The 15,006-nt window shown below is 45.4% G+C and overlaps 1 protein-coding gene and 1 pseudogene across 4 annotated transcripts in view; one reads left to right on the top strand and one right to left on the bottom strand.

The window, feature by feature from the left end:
• Positions 1-15,006, top strand: part of LOC143658983 (multiple C2 and transmembrane domain-containing protein 1-like) — a 484,136-nt pseudogene that overhangs the window by 250,676 nt on the left and 218,454 nt on the right. The gene's annotated exons all lie outside the window — the stretch shown is intronic.
• Positions 9,855-15,006, bottom strand: part of LOC143658980 (uncharacterized) — a 30,133-nt gene continuing 24,981 nt past the window's right edge. For 2 of the 3 annotated variants that reach the window (XM_077131458.1, XM_077131456.1), the window contains exon 3: positions 9,855-10,547. In XM_077131458.1, the coding sequence (XP_076987573.1) occupies positions 10,491-10,547 (57 nt within the window). In that variant the 3' untranslated portion in view covers positions 9,855-10,490. Of the gene's footprint in view, positions 10,548-11,020; positions 11,151-15,006 lie in introns of those variants that run through there. The other variant, XR_013163388.1, reaches the window with a different exon arrangement.

Consider the following 15,006-nt stretch of genomic DNA (forward strand, 5'->3'; position numbering starts at 1 on the left):
TCAGGCAATGAATTTCAGATGCCTATATACTTACTTCTGTATTTCAAAATGCTGAATACTTGATGTACCTAAATGATCTCACATTATCTTGATTCAGTATTCAATCCAAACAAATAAAATGGTTATTCATTGTCTAAATTACAAGACTATTAATGGTTGATTAGATTTCATTGTGCCATTTGATGTTAAAAGTATATTAAATACCAGAGACCCAGGTTCAATTCTTGGTGTCTTCCCATGTAAAGTAAAAAAGTATATTAGAGACTAATAACAGTAGACCTAAAAAGGTAAAAGAAAGAATATGTAACCTAAAGGCAGAAGAGTTGAACTTGAATGCTCAAAAGATCGAATGTCAAGAAAATGGAAAAAAAAATGTAACCTGAACTCAGGAAAATAATAAATATGAAGAATACCAAGCAAAGAATTATTGATGTCTCAGAATGAAAAGAGAAAAATAAAGGAATAGAAAGATAAGTGGAAGATATAACAGAGGAAAAATTTCCAACCCTTTTAATGAAATGAATATTCAAACCAAACATGATCAAAGAATATCAAAGAGAATAAATCTAAATAAGCTTAGTCCCAGGATATTTTGAGGAGATAAACAAAATGCTTTGGCAAACTCTTTGAGGGATAGGAGAAGAAATATGGAACCATTAAACTTTACCATTAGGGAATCCTCTGATATTCTGTCAAACATTGGGGACCCACAAATCAATAGGCCAAGCCCTTGATTTGTGGCTCATGCTCGTGAAGCATACATGGGAAAGCTTAGCCTGCCTATGGATATGCCTAAGACTGACTTCTGGGGGACCCATTTGTTGATCAGATGTGGCTTCAATATCCCTAAGCACAACCCTGGAAGTAAAATCATTGCCATCCCCCTACATGGGACATGACATTCAGGGGTGAAAGAGGTCCTGTGAGTAGGGGAGTGGATTACCAAGGATAAACAGTGCCCTGGAAATATGGAATCAACAGCTCTGTCCTTAACAAAAGGGGAGAAACAAGTGTAAACAATAAAATATCTGGGGGTAAGAGAGTTCCAATACAGTAGAGGCTGCTCTACAGGCCTATCTCAAGAAAGATTCATTAAGACATGGCTACCATTGTAACTTTCCAAACCTATTCTAGACAATTCCAAAGAACACCAAGGACAAAATATAAGATGCTAGAAAGTCCCATACATTGGGAAAATTTTTCAGAAACCTACAAACTCCGCAAGGGTCCTTCAACCAGATAAGTCCTAAAACCAAGATGGCTCAGCTTCTCCAGAGCATCAGCAAGCTTCATCTGCCTACCCCCTATTACTGTCAGCCTCTTCCAACAGAAGAAAGTTTAAATGGCCAAAGTCCAAAAACCCCTGAGGAATGGGACAGAAAGATCAAAGCTGATGAAGAAAGATCAAAGGATAAGGTAGGGTTTAACAGAGAAACAGGACTATTGGATTTCTTTTAATCTGCAGTGTCTGGAGAGGAGCTAGAAGTAAAAACCTAAGATCATGGTATTGTGACCCATAAAAACTCTGAATCTACCCTACAACTAATTGTTGTGCTGTGCTTCCAAATTTATCACTTCTCTGAAAATATGCTATTTTGAACAAAAAAGAAAAAGAAAGATGATTGCAATACTAAAAATAACTTGCCTTCATTTTCTTAACTTTTCATTTGGCAAACGTTATGGCCACAGGAAGTTGCAACAATGGTACAAAAGTTCACCTCCCCTAGCTTCCCTCAGGGGTAATTCCAAGGGGAGAATTATTTTGAAAAGAAAACAATCCATTCAAGGTTGGGCTTCTTCAAACAGGTATGTGAAGAAAATGGCTCTCTCTGCCCTGCCGTGGTCCACATCAACTGAGCTGTAAAGTTGTCTCCTTGTGCTGCTCAGACTGGAGAGCTATGCTCATTCAGATGCTACCAAATTGGATGCATAAAACCACCACCCCCAGCGTGGCATCATGGTCACCATAGCAGGTCCAAACCTGACACCACCATTTCATGACTCTCAGCCAGGTGAACCTAGGACTGAAGTGAGTTGGGACACACCCTGCCCTGACACCCACCCTAGAAGTGCCCAAGGCCTGTTTTCCCTCAAGAACCCATAAAGCTTTAAGAAGGTGGCCTGGGCACTTTCACCCACAGTGGGATTACCTGGCATTTATGCACATCCTCCAGGATTCATCTGGCACACTTTCTATTTCAAGGGCCAATGACCACTGAGAGTGAAGTGCATTCATTGCAGAGCTCTCATGGGGCAGTAGGTCTGGAACATTTCAGGTTCTCAGCGAGTGTGGAAGCCAAGCAGAACATGGTAAACAGGGGCCCAGTGGCCCCTGGAACCACACCCACCTGCAGACCCCTCACCACAAGTCTCCATCTTCAAGCCTCAGCTGATCCACTCAATGTCGTGGGCCCACATTAGATGCCATCAGCATTTCCTTTTGACTGCGGGCCTCCCATCACAGCCCTCAGTCATCCCAGGTGCATTCAGCAGAGGCCCCCTGGATTCCAGCCTTCTGGCACACCATCCGTCACTACCCTCTCTTCCCCCTTCTCTCTGCAGCGAAAAGCAGCCGAGCACTTGCTCTCTGACTCCCCTGGACTGCTGCCTTCCTCACAATCCACCCACAAAGCTCTCAACATTCCCTGCACCACCACTGGACTATACACTCAGCGTTCACTTAGCTCTGAAGGTCGAGGCTGCTGACCGTGGACAAGGCGGACGAGGAAACATCCATGAGGTATGGACCAGTGTTGCGACCCCAGGATCACCCAGAGCTGTTCAACATGACGCTCTCCTGATGACTCCCTGTGCTGAGGGGCTGGTTTTCCCTTGGCCAGAAGACCTTTGTCTGGGGACTGACTTCAACCGACTCTCCTGCTGCTCTATTATCAGTGGAGCCCTTTTCTTCCTAGTAGTTCTCCTGTTCAGAGAGAACAAAGGATGACGACGTCATGAAAAACAGGTGGATTTCGAGTTGCAACAGTTGTCTAAAACAATGAAGCTTGGAGTTAAAACATGGCTTGCACTGGAGGAAGAACTTGAATTTATACAAACACAAGGCAACACAACCATACCTCTTTTTGGCTGTCTCTCCAAGGAAGTGTCTGAGCTAAGAGTTGCACTCAGAATACGTGAACAGGAGAGACTGAGGTTGCTTGAAATTGGCCTTCTGGGCTTGGTGATCCAGGAAGGACAGGATTTATAGAAAATCCTGCAGTGTGACCTCCGCCTGAGCACATGAGGAGGGCACAGGGGAGTAGTGAACACGTTCCTGAGGGAAACCCAGGCAGTGGGGATGCTGCTGCTGCATAAGGCGGTCCTTGGCTGACCATCACCAGGACCAAGACTAGCACTGGAGGTTGGAGGGGGTGGTGGAGGGTTTATAGCAGGGGCGGAACAGTGGCATCGGTGCCAAACCAACTTCCGGGAGCAGAACGAACCTTGACAACGTGGAGGTGGACCAACAGCCTCCTGTCTCCCAGTCCACATGTCTGCAATATAAGATTAGAAGCCTTCCTCATCCCTGCCTCAGGAGGAATTGGAGGGAAGCTGGGCATGACACTGGGTCTTCTGCTAGATGAGAGCTCATCTGCACCTCGATGCCACAATAATAAATAAGTATGTTTTTGCATGAAAAGAGGTATCCTTGGGTTATTCTGTTGTACAGCCAGCAAAGGCAACCCCTAGACAATGCCCAGCAGTCAGGATTGAGTCAGGTCTCTCAGTTTCCAGCTGGATGTGTCTACATGCAGCAAGTGCCTAACTGGAGCCTCAGAACACTGTGGTCATGCAGGTAGGAATCTCCAAGGGTTAGAATATCCCCTAGCCTCAAATGAGCTGCTGAACTACAGACAGTAAACACTGAGTACACACTGCCTTTCTATGCCCTCCACACAGCACATATATGGACACAGAACAGCCATGCTTCTCACCATGCTAAACACATCACATACGTGGGCTCATTTACAGTTCGAAATGAAGCAGACAGCTAGGTGCTATCAGGAATGATGGAAGGGAGAATGGAAGCAGAGTGTCTTGGCACTTACTTATGTCTACATAAACCATTTGCTAGTACCTTTCCTCAAACAGCATAGTAAGTTTGGGATAAGTTTTGGGTTTACATCCAGACTTCAGAGCTGAAAATCTCACCCAGGTAGCCCCCATCCTGTGGGTGCTAGAGAGCACATGAAGAACTGATAACAGCTGTTTGCCGAGCTTGCTCCTGATGATGAAGAGTCTTCCAGTGACCAACATCTTTGCTCGGGTGCTGCGATGGGGGTGGTTCCATTACAGGTAACATCAGGCAATGGGCAGATTTTACATCTGGGGAAATCTTGAGCTGAATGTGCACTGGTGAAAGTTGGCACAGTGGGCTTACTGAAATGGCTGCTTTCACGTCGTAGAAGTTAGGACAGGGGCCCTTTAAAGTACACAGAGCCCGCACACATCCGATGGCTGCCACCAACTCACACTCGACATCCAGTGAACGGGCTCCTGCCTGTGGAAGCCCCTTCCCACCCATCCACCTTAACACCCCCACTTATCAACTGTCAACGGCAGATCTGTACACCACAGCCGCTGGACCCCTTCCCACCCTTACCACCCCTGTTGCAAAACCCCAACTTTCCACCCCCATGGATGCACTGGCAGATGCGGACCTACACTAGTCTACCCTTGGACCTCCACCTGCCTGCGGACACCCTGTTCTAACGGCCGATCACCGGCTCCACACTTATCCAGCGGCATCATCAGACCTGCATTCAACACCCCCTGAAAATCCTCCTGCTCGTGCTTGCCCTGCCACAGCCCTCCAGATTGGAATCACTGCTGATCCACCAGGGGCCACACACCTGCCTTCCAAGCCGCCTGGACCCCATACTGCCTGTGGAACTCCTTTTCCTGACCTCTTACTTCAACTCCCCATTAACCCACCAGCAGCTGCTGATGGGCACTCAGTGGGCCCTGGATCCACACCCACCTGCAGACCCCTCACCACAAGTCTCCATCTTCAAACCTCAGCTGATACACTCAATGTCGTGGGCCCACACTCGACGCCCTCTTCATTTCCTTCTGACTGCGGACCTCACATCACAGCCCTTGGTCATCCCCGCTGCATTCAGCAGAGGCCCTCTCAATTCCAGCCTTCTGGCACATCATCCATCACTACCCTCTCTTCCCCCTTCTCTCTGTATCCAACAACAGCCGAGCACTTGCTCTCCGAGTCCCCTGGACCACCGCCTTCCTCACAACCCATCCACAAAGAACTCAACATTATCTTCACCACCACTGGACCATACACTGAGACTGAATGTCGAGGCTGTTGATGCTGGACAAGGCGGACTGGGAAACATTCATGGGGTATGAACCAGTGTTGAGTCACCAGGATCACCCAGAGCTGTTCAAAGTGCATGTCTCCTGATCAGTCCCTGTAGTGAGGGACTGCTTTTCCCTTGCCCAGAAGACCTTTTTCCGGGGATCGACTTCATCCTACCGTCCTGGTGGTATCTCATCTGGGGAGCCCCTTTCTTCCTTGTAGTGCTCTTGTTTAGAGAGACTAAAGAATGGTAAGCTCATGAACAACACATGGCTTTAGAGTTGCAACGGTTCTGCAAAACAATGAAGCTTGGAGTCAAAACGTTGCTTGAATTGGAGGAAGAACTCGAGTGTACAGAAACACATTCCAAAGCAACTGTAAATCTTTACAGAAGTCTCTCCCAGGAAGTGTCTGAGCTCAAAGTGGCACCCAGAGTAGGTGAACAAGAGAAAGTGCAGTTTCTGCAAATATACCTGCACAGGTTGGTGGTCCAGGAAGGACAGGATTTCTAGCAAATCCTGGAGAGCAAACTCTGCCTGAGCACTGTCACAGAGCCCAAAAGGAGTCATGAACAAGTTCCAGAGGGGGAAATCCAGGCAGTGGGGATGCTGCTGCTGAGTAAGGCAGGCATTGGCTGAGCATCGCCGGGACCAAGAGAAGCACTGGAGGTCAGAGGCGGTGGTGGCGGGTGTACAGCAGGGGCAGAACAGTGGCATCAGTGACAAACCAATTTCTGGCAGAGCAGGATAAACCTTGACAAAGTGGAGGTGGACCAACAGCCTCCTGTCTCCCAGATAACACGTTGGCCATAGGAAAGAGGAAGAGCCCTACTCAGCCCCGCCTCAGAAGGAAATGCATGGGAGCTGGACTGGAGACTGGGCCTTCTCCTAGAGGAGAGCTGGTCTTGACCTTGATGCCACAGTAATAAATAAGTACTTTTCTGCATGAAAAAGACGTACTCTTGGGTAATTGTCTTGTACAGTTGGGAAAGGCAACCCCTCGACCACGCCCAGTGGTCATGATTCAGTCCGTTCTCTCAGTTTCCAGCTGAATGGGCCTAGATGCAGCAAGTGTCTAACTGGAGCCTCAGAACAATGTTGTCACATAGGTAGGAATCACCGAATGTTAGAATTTCTCTTAGCCTCGCAGGACCTGCTGAATTACCCACAGCACACAGTGAGTACACGCTGCTTCTTTCTATGCCCTCCAAACATCACGTACATGGACCCAGAAAACCCAGGCCTCTCACTGTCCTATACATCTCATACCATATGTGGACTCACTGACACTTCAAAATGAAGCAGAGAGCTAGTGCTGTCGTCAATGATGGTCATCAATGATGGAAGGAAAAAGGGAAGCAGAGTGTCTCAGCCCTTATTCATGTCGACAGAAACCATTTCCTAGTCACTTTCCGGAAACAGCACAGTACGTCTGGGAAACATTTTGGGTTTAGTTCCAGACTTCATAGCTGAAAACTCCACCCATTCAACACCCATCTTGTGGGTCCTAGAGAGCACCAGATGGACTGATAACAGGTGTTTCTTGAGCTTGCTCCTGACGATGAAGTGTACTGTCATGTCCAACGTCTTTGGTTGGGTGCTGGGAGGGTGTGGGGCCATCATAGGCAACAGCAGGAAATGACTAGGTTTTCCATCTGAGCAAAACTTGAGATTAAGTGCACTGGGGCAAGTTGGCATGGTGGGCTTATTGAAATGGCTGTTTTACACTTTGTAGAAGTCAGGACAGTTGCCCCTTCAAAGTACACAGAGCTCGAGCTCATCTGGGCTGCTGCTGTCCAGGAGCCCAGCAAACAAGCCCAGGGTACAAGGTTGAGCCCTGAGGACGAGACAGCTCTGCTGATGCCTGGCCACTGCACTGAAGTCAGGTGGGACCTACCCTCCCTCATACTCACCCGAGAAGCTCCCAAGGCCTGCCTGCCCTCAGGAACCCAGAAGCCTGCAGAAGGTGGCCTGGACACTTCCAGCCACTGTGGGATGATGACCTGGCATTTACGCACATCCTTCCAGCATTCATGGGGCAAGGTTTCTATCTGAAGGGCCAAAGACTATGGGAAGTGAAGTGAATTCATTGCTGAGTTCTCATGGGGCAGTTGGTCTGCAATGTTCCAGGTTCTCAGCCAGTGTGGAAGCCAAGCAAACCACTGGACACAGGGGATGGTCCCTGATCCCCATGAAGGCTCACATGAGGCTTTCTTCCTTTATTTCAATAAAAGAAATACACACATATAGCAAAGCACCATGGACAAAGTTAGAGCTGAATGAATGATTATATGGCTGTCTCCTTGTGGCTACCACCAACGTCACTGTCTCTCTCTCTCTCACAACCATCACTTCCTCTTAGTGGAACAAATGACTGCACGTTTACTACCTGCATTTGTCCTTCAACCAAGGTCTTTCTAGACATTTTGCTTCCTGACATCCATTCACTTATCTGCAACAGAGACTGGGAACAATAGGAAACAAGGTCTGACAGGAGAACCTGGATTTCCATACCTGTTGAACATTTCAAGGAAGTTTTGCTACCTAGAAAAGTCATGACTCACTTTCCCAATGCAAATAGATTTCCCCATTTTCTGCGGCACAAAGTATTCTTCTCAGAAATGTTGATGAGTTTCCAATGCTATTTCCATTAGGCCGCTTGCTTCTTCCTAGAGGCAAAAATTATTTTTCTTCTCTTAAACCCAGTAACTTTAGTAGAATATGCCATGCCTTTACCCATTCCAGGTCAACGATCAATGTGCACGTTAAATATGCAGCTTCAAACATTATTCAGGTGCAGGAAAAAAATGGAATTATACTTGCCATTGTTTTCCTCATATTGTTGCTTTGGTTTTCTCTTTAAGGCACCCCAATGTTTCACATATTGGGTGTTCTAGGCCTATGTCCAGCGGTTGACCTTTCTTCTCGATCTTAGACAACCTATGCTGAATGTCTTCAATATTGGCCCCTGGGTCACCTTTTCTTCCCTAAAGACACGATCTTGTCACTGTGCTTCTTCGGCTTTATATTTCTTTGATGAAGTAGTCTTCCCACTTCTTTTCCTTATTCTTTCCTGAGCCCAGTCCCTAATATTTGAAGGTTTTCTTCTCTGGTTTATCTTAGCCTTTCAGATCTCATTTCATTCTACTTATTGCCTTGATCTATTTTGCTCAAAGTTCATTAAGGTATGAAAAAGAGAGCATGATGAAGGAGCTTTCCTTTATTTCTAGTGGTCTTATCCTACACTTTTGTATGGGAATTGGCATAAATATTTTTCCTATTCATCATTTTATATGGATCTTGGCTGACATTCTAGACATTAATATGATCCAGAATAGATTTCCCAACCTCACAGAGCTGTCTCCGTCTCCATTACATTCTGGTGAATGCTAAAGTTTTTGGGAACTTGCTTCTCTCTATTCCCTGCTTCTGTACTTCATCCACGCTTGAGGATCAAATCAGGTGTTACTTGTTATCCTTCTTGCACCCATCCTTCGCTATTTGGTTTCTCCATCTGACCTTTGACTATTACATTCCGTTTCAAATCTTATCTTGGAAGGGCACAAGCCCCACCATCTGTTCAAAATCTAGACATTTTCCTTCAATGTCTATAGAGTTTCAGAATTCAATGAACCTCAGATGGTTCAGCTAATATGTCTTAAAATTCATTTCGTTTCTGAATTTCCATTTATTTAGAAATCATTGATGAGTTTAATTGGGGAAAATTCCAAGATTCTGTGCACTAAAAAGAACAGAACACCTTTTGAATTACTGGGCTGCATTTCTATTTATCATTCGAATGACTGGGTACCAGTCTTTGGAACTCACACAAACGATAGATAATTCTTCTAACTGTTCATTGTAAAGAAGATTATATGTAGATTTGAGGAGATTATAGGGGATGTTATTCCAGAGTCTTTTTCCAGAAAAATATTTTTCTGTCTCCTAGGAAACATGAGGCTGTACCTGAGCCAAGAAATTCCATGTAAGCTTTAGCGGATCTGGGGATGGTAAGATCTGCATTGATGCCCAAGTTGTGCCAGCAAGAGCTCTAGAATCTCAGCCAAAAGATGTAACAACTCTACGTCTAACGCTTCTACTTCTTAGCTTGGGGAGAATTCAAGGTTTCATTGTTTATAGCAATTTGCACCCTTTCTTACATACACCTCTATGAGAACTGCTAAAGATGATAAGGTCAAAAGGGGGAATGGAAGGTAAATGTGAACTAAACCTCTGCTTTACAAGTCACCTATTTTTATGGACATCTTCCTAGAGTGTCTTTAAAATTTTCTCTCTTAAAGATGAGGCCTCCAGTTTCAGAGTAGACCAATTTGGACAGCTGTGCAACTAACAAAATGATTGCCCTAGGGGTGCAAGGGTAATTCGGTGGGACGATTCTCACCTAAATAAGCAGTAGAACTGGGATCCATTCCCAGCCCATGCCCTTGCCCAAGAAAGCAAACAGACCAGGCAAACAACAAAAAAACAAAAACCAAGCAAACAAACCATTATTTAAATCATAGGACTCCAAGAATGAGATAGTCACGTGGTAAAACAATGAAAACATGACTGTGCCATCCAGTATACATGCACACACAAACACAGGCAAATATATGTGTGACACTGTGCGGTCAGAGAGACACTCTGCCATCTCGTCTGGAAGGGCAGGGGGGCATCTCACAGGGACACACACAGGCATCACTCTCGCTGTGATGAGGACGATGGGAAAGAGCCAATGGGAGCTGGGGTTGTCTGTCCAGTGCTGGGGATGGGGAAGCACTCAGAGGAAATGACAGAGACATGAATGATTGGCAAGACTACTGCTCTGCTGTGAACACAGTTCAGTACCCATCACTGGGAAAACATCATGGTGGCTGAAGAAGAGAGTGCCTCAGAAGGTGTTAGAGGAACATCAAGAGGCCCCTTCCTGGGAGCACAGCAGCTCCTCAGAGGATGAAGGGCTGGCAAAGCTCTACAATGGGTAGTTATCGTGTGGGGAAGGAACCCTGGGTGAGTGAATCTGCATGCATCTGCATGACATAAACGAGTCAAAATAACATTCACCCAGGAGAAAGAAGGTGGAGTTCTTATCTCTCTCATGGAAAAGTGGTGTTAATGCTCCCCACCAGCACTGTGACTCTTGTCTCCATCTTTGCTCTTCTAGCCTTCATGAGTCATTTCTTGGTTCTTGTGGGCCAGGAGGCTCCAGCCTTCACACTCGCTCTCCAGACCTGAAACAGTAAACAGGAATGGCTGTGAACAGACTGCATCTTCCCTTGCAGATCTTCTGCAGAAATCCAGCCCAGCCCTTCGACTCAAAACCTGGTCTTCAGACCACCCCAGGGTGTCAGGGAGCCAGAAAGACATTGGCCCATTCGTCTTGGCCTATTGATGCCAGTGAATTCCAGCTGTGAGGGGCAAGGAAGAGGGAGCTGACTCAGAAAAAGAGTGGCTTTCAAATCACCAAAACACTCCTGGCCTAGCCCAGGAGGAGATCCTGTGACTGGTCCAGAGGTGCATTCCCTGGGTGCAAGGTCCCTTCCTGATTGATGGTGGCTTTGGACAGGGGTAGGACCCGACTCTACAAGGCATCTTGTCCCCTCCCGCATCTCCCACGCCTGAACCCTGAGGCAAAGGGGTCTGAGGCTGCCCTGTGGGAATTTCAAAGAAGGACAAAGATTCAATCCCAGACAACTGAGCCTACATGTGGCTACTCGGTTCACTCCTGAAAGACTGAGAGGGAGGTGGAGGCTGAAAAGAGAAAAGGAGGGTCCTGAGAAAGTTTCAACAGGGGAAGGTCTCTTCAGGGCATCAAGAGGCAGCCTACAGGGATACAGGGCAGTGATATCACTGAGGTGGAAAGCAGTGATGTCACAAGAAAGTAGATTAGTCTGTTACCTGATTGGTAGGTGGGGGGGTGGGGTCTGGATAAATGGCAGTTGGCAGGCCTGAGGTTAGCCAGACAGGCTGAGCAAACTAAGATGGCACTGGTGTTGCTGCTGCTGCTGCTTGTCCTTCTCCTTCTAGCAAACCTGTTCCGGTTGGCTGAGTGTTTCTCACTCACCAAATCGTCCTCTACCGGGATGTCTGCCCACAAAGCTGGCTCCGCATCCTCCTTCGCTCCCCTGTGCGGGCCTGGGAATCTGCAGACATGCACTCTAAGTCTCTGAAGCCTCTCCTGCCTGTGGAATCCCTGTCACAACCATCCGCTTTGGATCCCCCACAGATACACCGGCATCCAAGGATGTGCACTTGATAGCATCTGGACCCCTTCCCACCTGCGCTACCTCTGTCCCAACCATCTGTTTTCGATCCCTTACAGATCCACCAGCAGCCACATACACGAATCTGATATCGTCTCGACCCTGTCCCACCTGCGGAATCCCTGTCCGAACCATCTGTTTTTGATCCCCCACAGGTCCACCGACATCCAAGAACCCACACCCGATGTCGCCTGGACCCCTTCCCACCTGTGGAATCCCTGCCCCAACCGTCTGTTTTTTATCCCCCACAGATCCACTGGTAGCCACGGACCCGCATTCGACATTGTCTGGACACCTTCCTGCCTGTGGAACCCCTGTCCCAACTGTGCGCTGAGTCCTGCCTGTGGAAGCCCCTTCCCACCCTAACACCTTAACACCCCCACTTAGCAACTGTCAGTGGCAGATCTGTACACCACAGCCACTGGACCCCTTCCCACCCTCACCACCCCTGTGGCAACACCCCAACTTTCAGCCTCCACGGATGCACTGGCAGATGCGGACCTACACTAGTCTGCCCTTGGACCTCTGCCTGCCTGCGGACACCCTGTTCTAACCATCAATCACCGAGTCCCCACTTATCCACCGGCATCCTCAGACCTGCATTCAACAACCCCCTGATACTCCTCCTGCTGGTGGATGCCCTGTCACCGCCCTCCAGATTGAAGTCACTGCCTGCCCTACAGATTTTGGATTCTATGTTCCCATAGTTACACAAGACACTTTAATAAATTTTACATTTATGAATATTTCCTGTTGATTCTGTTTCTCTAGAGTATCCTAATATGTACATATTTTGTATGGAAATTAATCTGAACTTAATTTTATATTTGTAATCCTATAAACATTAAATTGCATTTGGATTGCATTTAGGTATCTATCTGCCTCAAGGAATGAATGCCCACACCTCTTACGGGTTCATATCTCTCAGAGGCATCTCATGGTGGTGACTTTATCTTCTGAAAATTCCAAATGAAAGTAGATTACAGCACAAAACACATATGGGATCTCTACTTTGCACTCCAGTTCTCATTACCAAAGACAAATTTAAAGGAAATAATTACATAAAAAGAAAGAATTTAGGAAAACTCCAGGGAAATTTTGCTCCCTTCAGACATTTATCAGGAAATCTATGACAAATTAAAAAATAATACAATGCTCATAATTTATCTGTTTGCTTATTCTAGAATACTAAGCCCATGGTACTTGTGTTACTTCGGGAATAGTTTATGTTTCTTAAACCAACTCTGTAAGTGGGATTTTCCCATAAACAAATCTATTTTGATGGCTTATTTACATGCTTAAATTTTGGATATTATATTTTTACATCTTTTAACAAGGTAACCTAAAATAATAGGAGAAAATTAAGTAAACCATCAGTTATAACATGTTTGAACTAATCACACATGTTTGTGTTTCCATTTGAAATAGTATATCCTTGGAATATCATGACTGCCAGGTCCCTTTCTCTCCCCAAAGAGCAATTATCTACGTTTTAGTCTCCTGATCCCATTCCTTAGCAATTTTTGTGGAGTGTCTTTTATGTTTTTGCTCCTGAGGGTTGAGCAACGGTGTGAACACAGTGTAGAAGTTGAAGAACTCACCACATTTTGAAGCAAAGTTGTTCTTAGGGTCTGTGAAAGCCATTTCCACTGACCCATAAAACGTGAACACCACAGAAAGGTAGGAAGAACAAGTGGAAATGGCTTTCTGCCTTCCATCCTCTGATGTAATTTTCCCAGTGGCTTGAGATGTGAAGCCATAAGAAGTTAGAATCAACCTTCCCAGCACGATGGTGAAGAGGACAGCAAAAATCGTTATCTTCCAATTGTTGGAGGAAGTGTCTCTTTAGACCAGAGGTATGAGCACTAGCACCTCACTGAGAAATCCATCCACGTGTTGGGGGCACAGAAGGAAGCAGGAATGTGATGGGTGATTGGATCAGGGCCATGTTTACCACCTTCCAACAGGGAAGAGGGTACATGATGGTGCTGTATTGCAGTGGCTGGCAGATGGCAATGTAGCAATCAAAGGCTGTCGCCATCAGCAAAATACTTTCTGTAGCAGCAAGACAGAGGAACATGCAGAGCTGGATGACGAAATCTGTGTAGATAGTCTTGTCTGGTCTCCAAAGATTTGACAATATCTGAGGCATGGTGGTTGTCATAAAGCAGAGCTCTAGAAAGGAAAAATTTCTAAGAAAGGAGTACATGGGTGTGTAGAAGCAAGTGACTGTGCAAGAGAGCAAGACAATGGTCAAGTTTCCTAGGATGATCATGGTGTAAAAGATGATGGCAACCCAGAAGAGAACCATTTCTAGCTGGGGCCATTCAGAGAAGCCAAGAAAGATGAAACCAACTGGGAATCTCTTGCTACTCATTCCTGTGGCATTTTGACCTTGGAGTACAGACATAGTTGCAAATAATTTTCTTTAAATGGTTTTGTAGAAAAGCTCTATTGCCATTTCTTTAGAGAAGGAAAACATTTGTTTTCCAGGAAGTCTTGGGGCACTGGGTATTTGAATATCCCCCCTACCTTAAGAAAATATGATGTAATCCATCTTTTATAAGGCCATATTGTTTGCACCAAAAACAATTTATAAGATACACTCTTTGTAGTCCATTTCTAAAATGTTCATTTATAACATCTCAGTGAGACCCTCACAATTACCTTAGATCACTTGTATGTTCTTTCTAGGTTGACTGTCAGTCATGTATCTATTAGCTACCCTAAGATATTTATAGTGCAATGTTTAATCTAAAATATACCTTTCAAATATATAACACCAAGGGTAAGAGAGTATTATTCTGCATTGTTTGTAATGTTACGAGGAACACGTGAAATAGATTATCCTGAAAACGAGAACTTCATGCTCTCACTGGTTTGTAAAACAGACACTACACAGTGAGGTCTGGACATAATACCATATTTTTGAGCATCTGAAGAAGAACCCTGGCAGAGAAGACATGCCAGTTTTTAAATGATACAAATCTAATTTGGGTACCTGTTTCTTTTAACTTAAATAAAATAATTTAAATTGCTTTAAGTATACAACTTAAAAATCCAGAGGTATTATTCTCATCTAAAAAAATAGTTCTACTAACTCCTACCTCAGAGTATTCAGGACTGGAATAAAGGATACAACATTGCCTGTTACCTCTTGCATTAAACACACTACAAAAACCTAGTAGAACAGAAAACACTATAACCTTATGAGTGTCCCTTATTTCTATCCTCAATAATCAACGGGTATATAAAAACTTGATGCAAGAGCCATAATTTTAAAAAAACTGTGAATTCAAAATTGTGACAAAATTATGAAATTTGTAATTATTTAAAGCTTTGCATCACGGGCAGTGGGAAAATATGACCGAGAGTCGTCGGGTGAATACCTATTTGGGGCATGGATTTGAGGAACATTTTCATGCAA

The sequence above is a fragment of the Tamandua tetradactyla genome, chromosome 16 (assembly GCF_023851605.1).
Source record: "Tamandua tetradactyla isolate mTamTet1 chromosome 16, mTamTet1.pri, whole genome shotgun sequence".
Classification (NCBI taxonomy): Eukaryota; Metazoa; Chordata; class Mammalia; order Pilosa; family Myrmecophagidae; genus Tamandua; species Tamandua tetradactyla.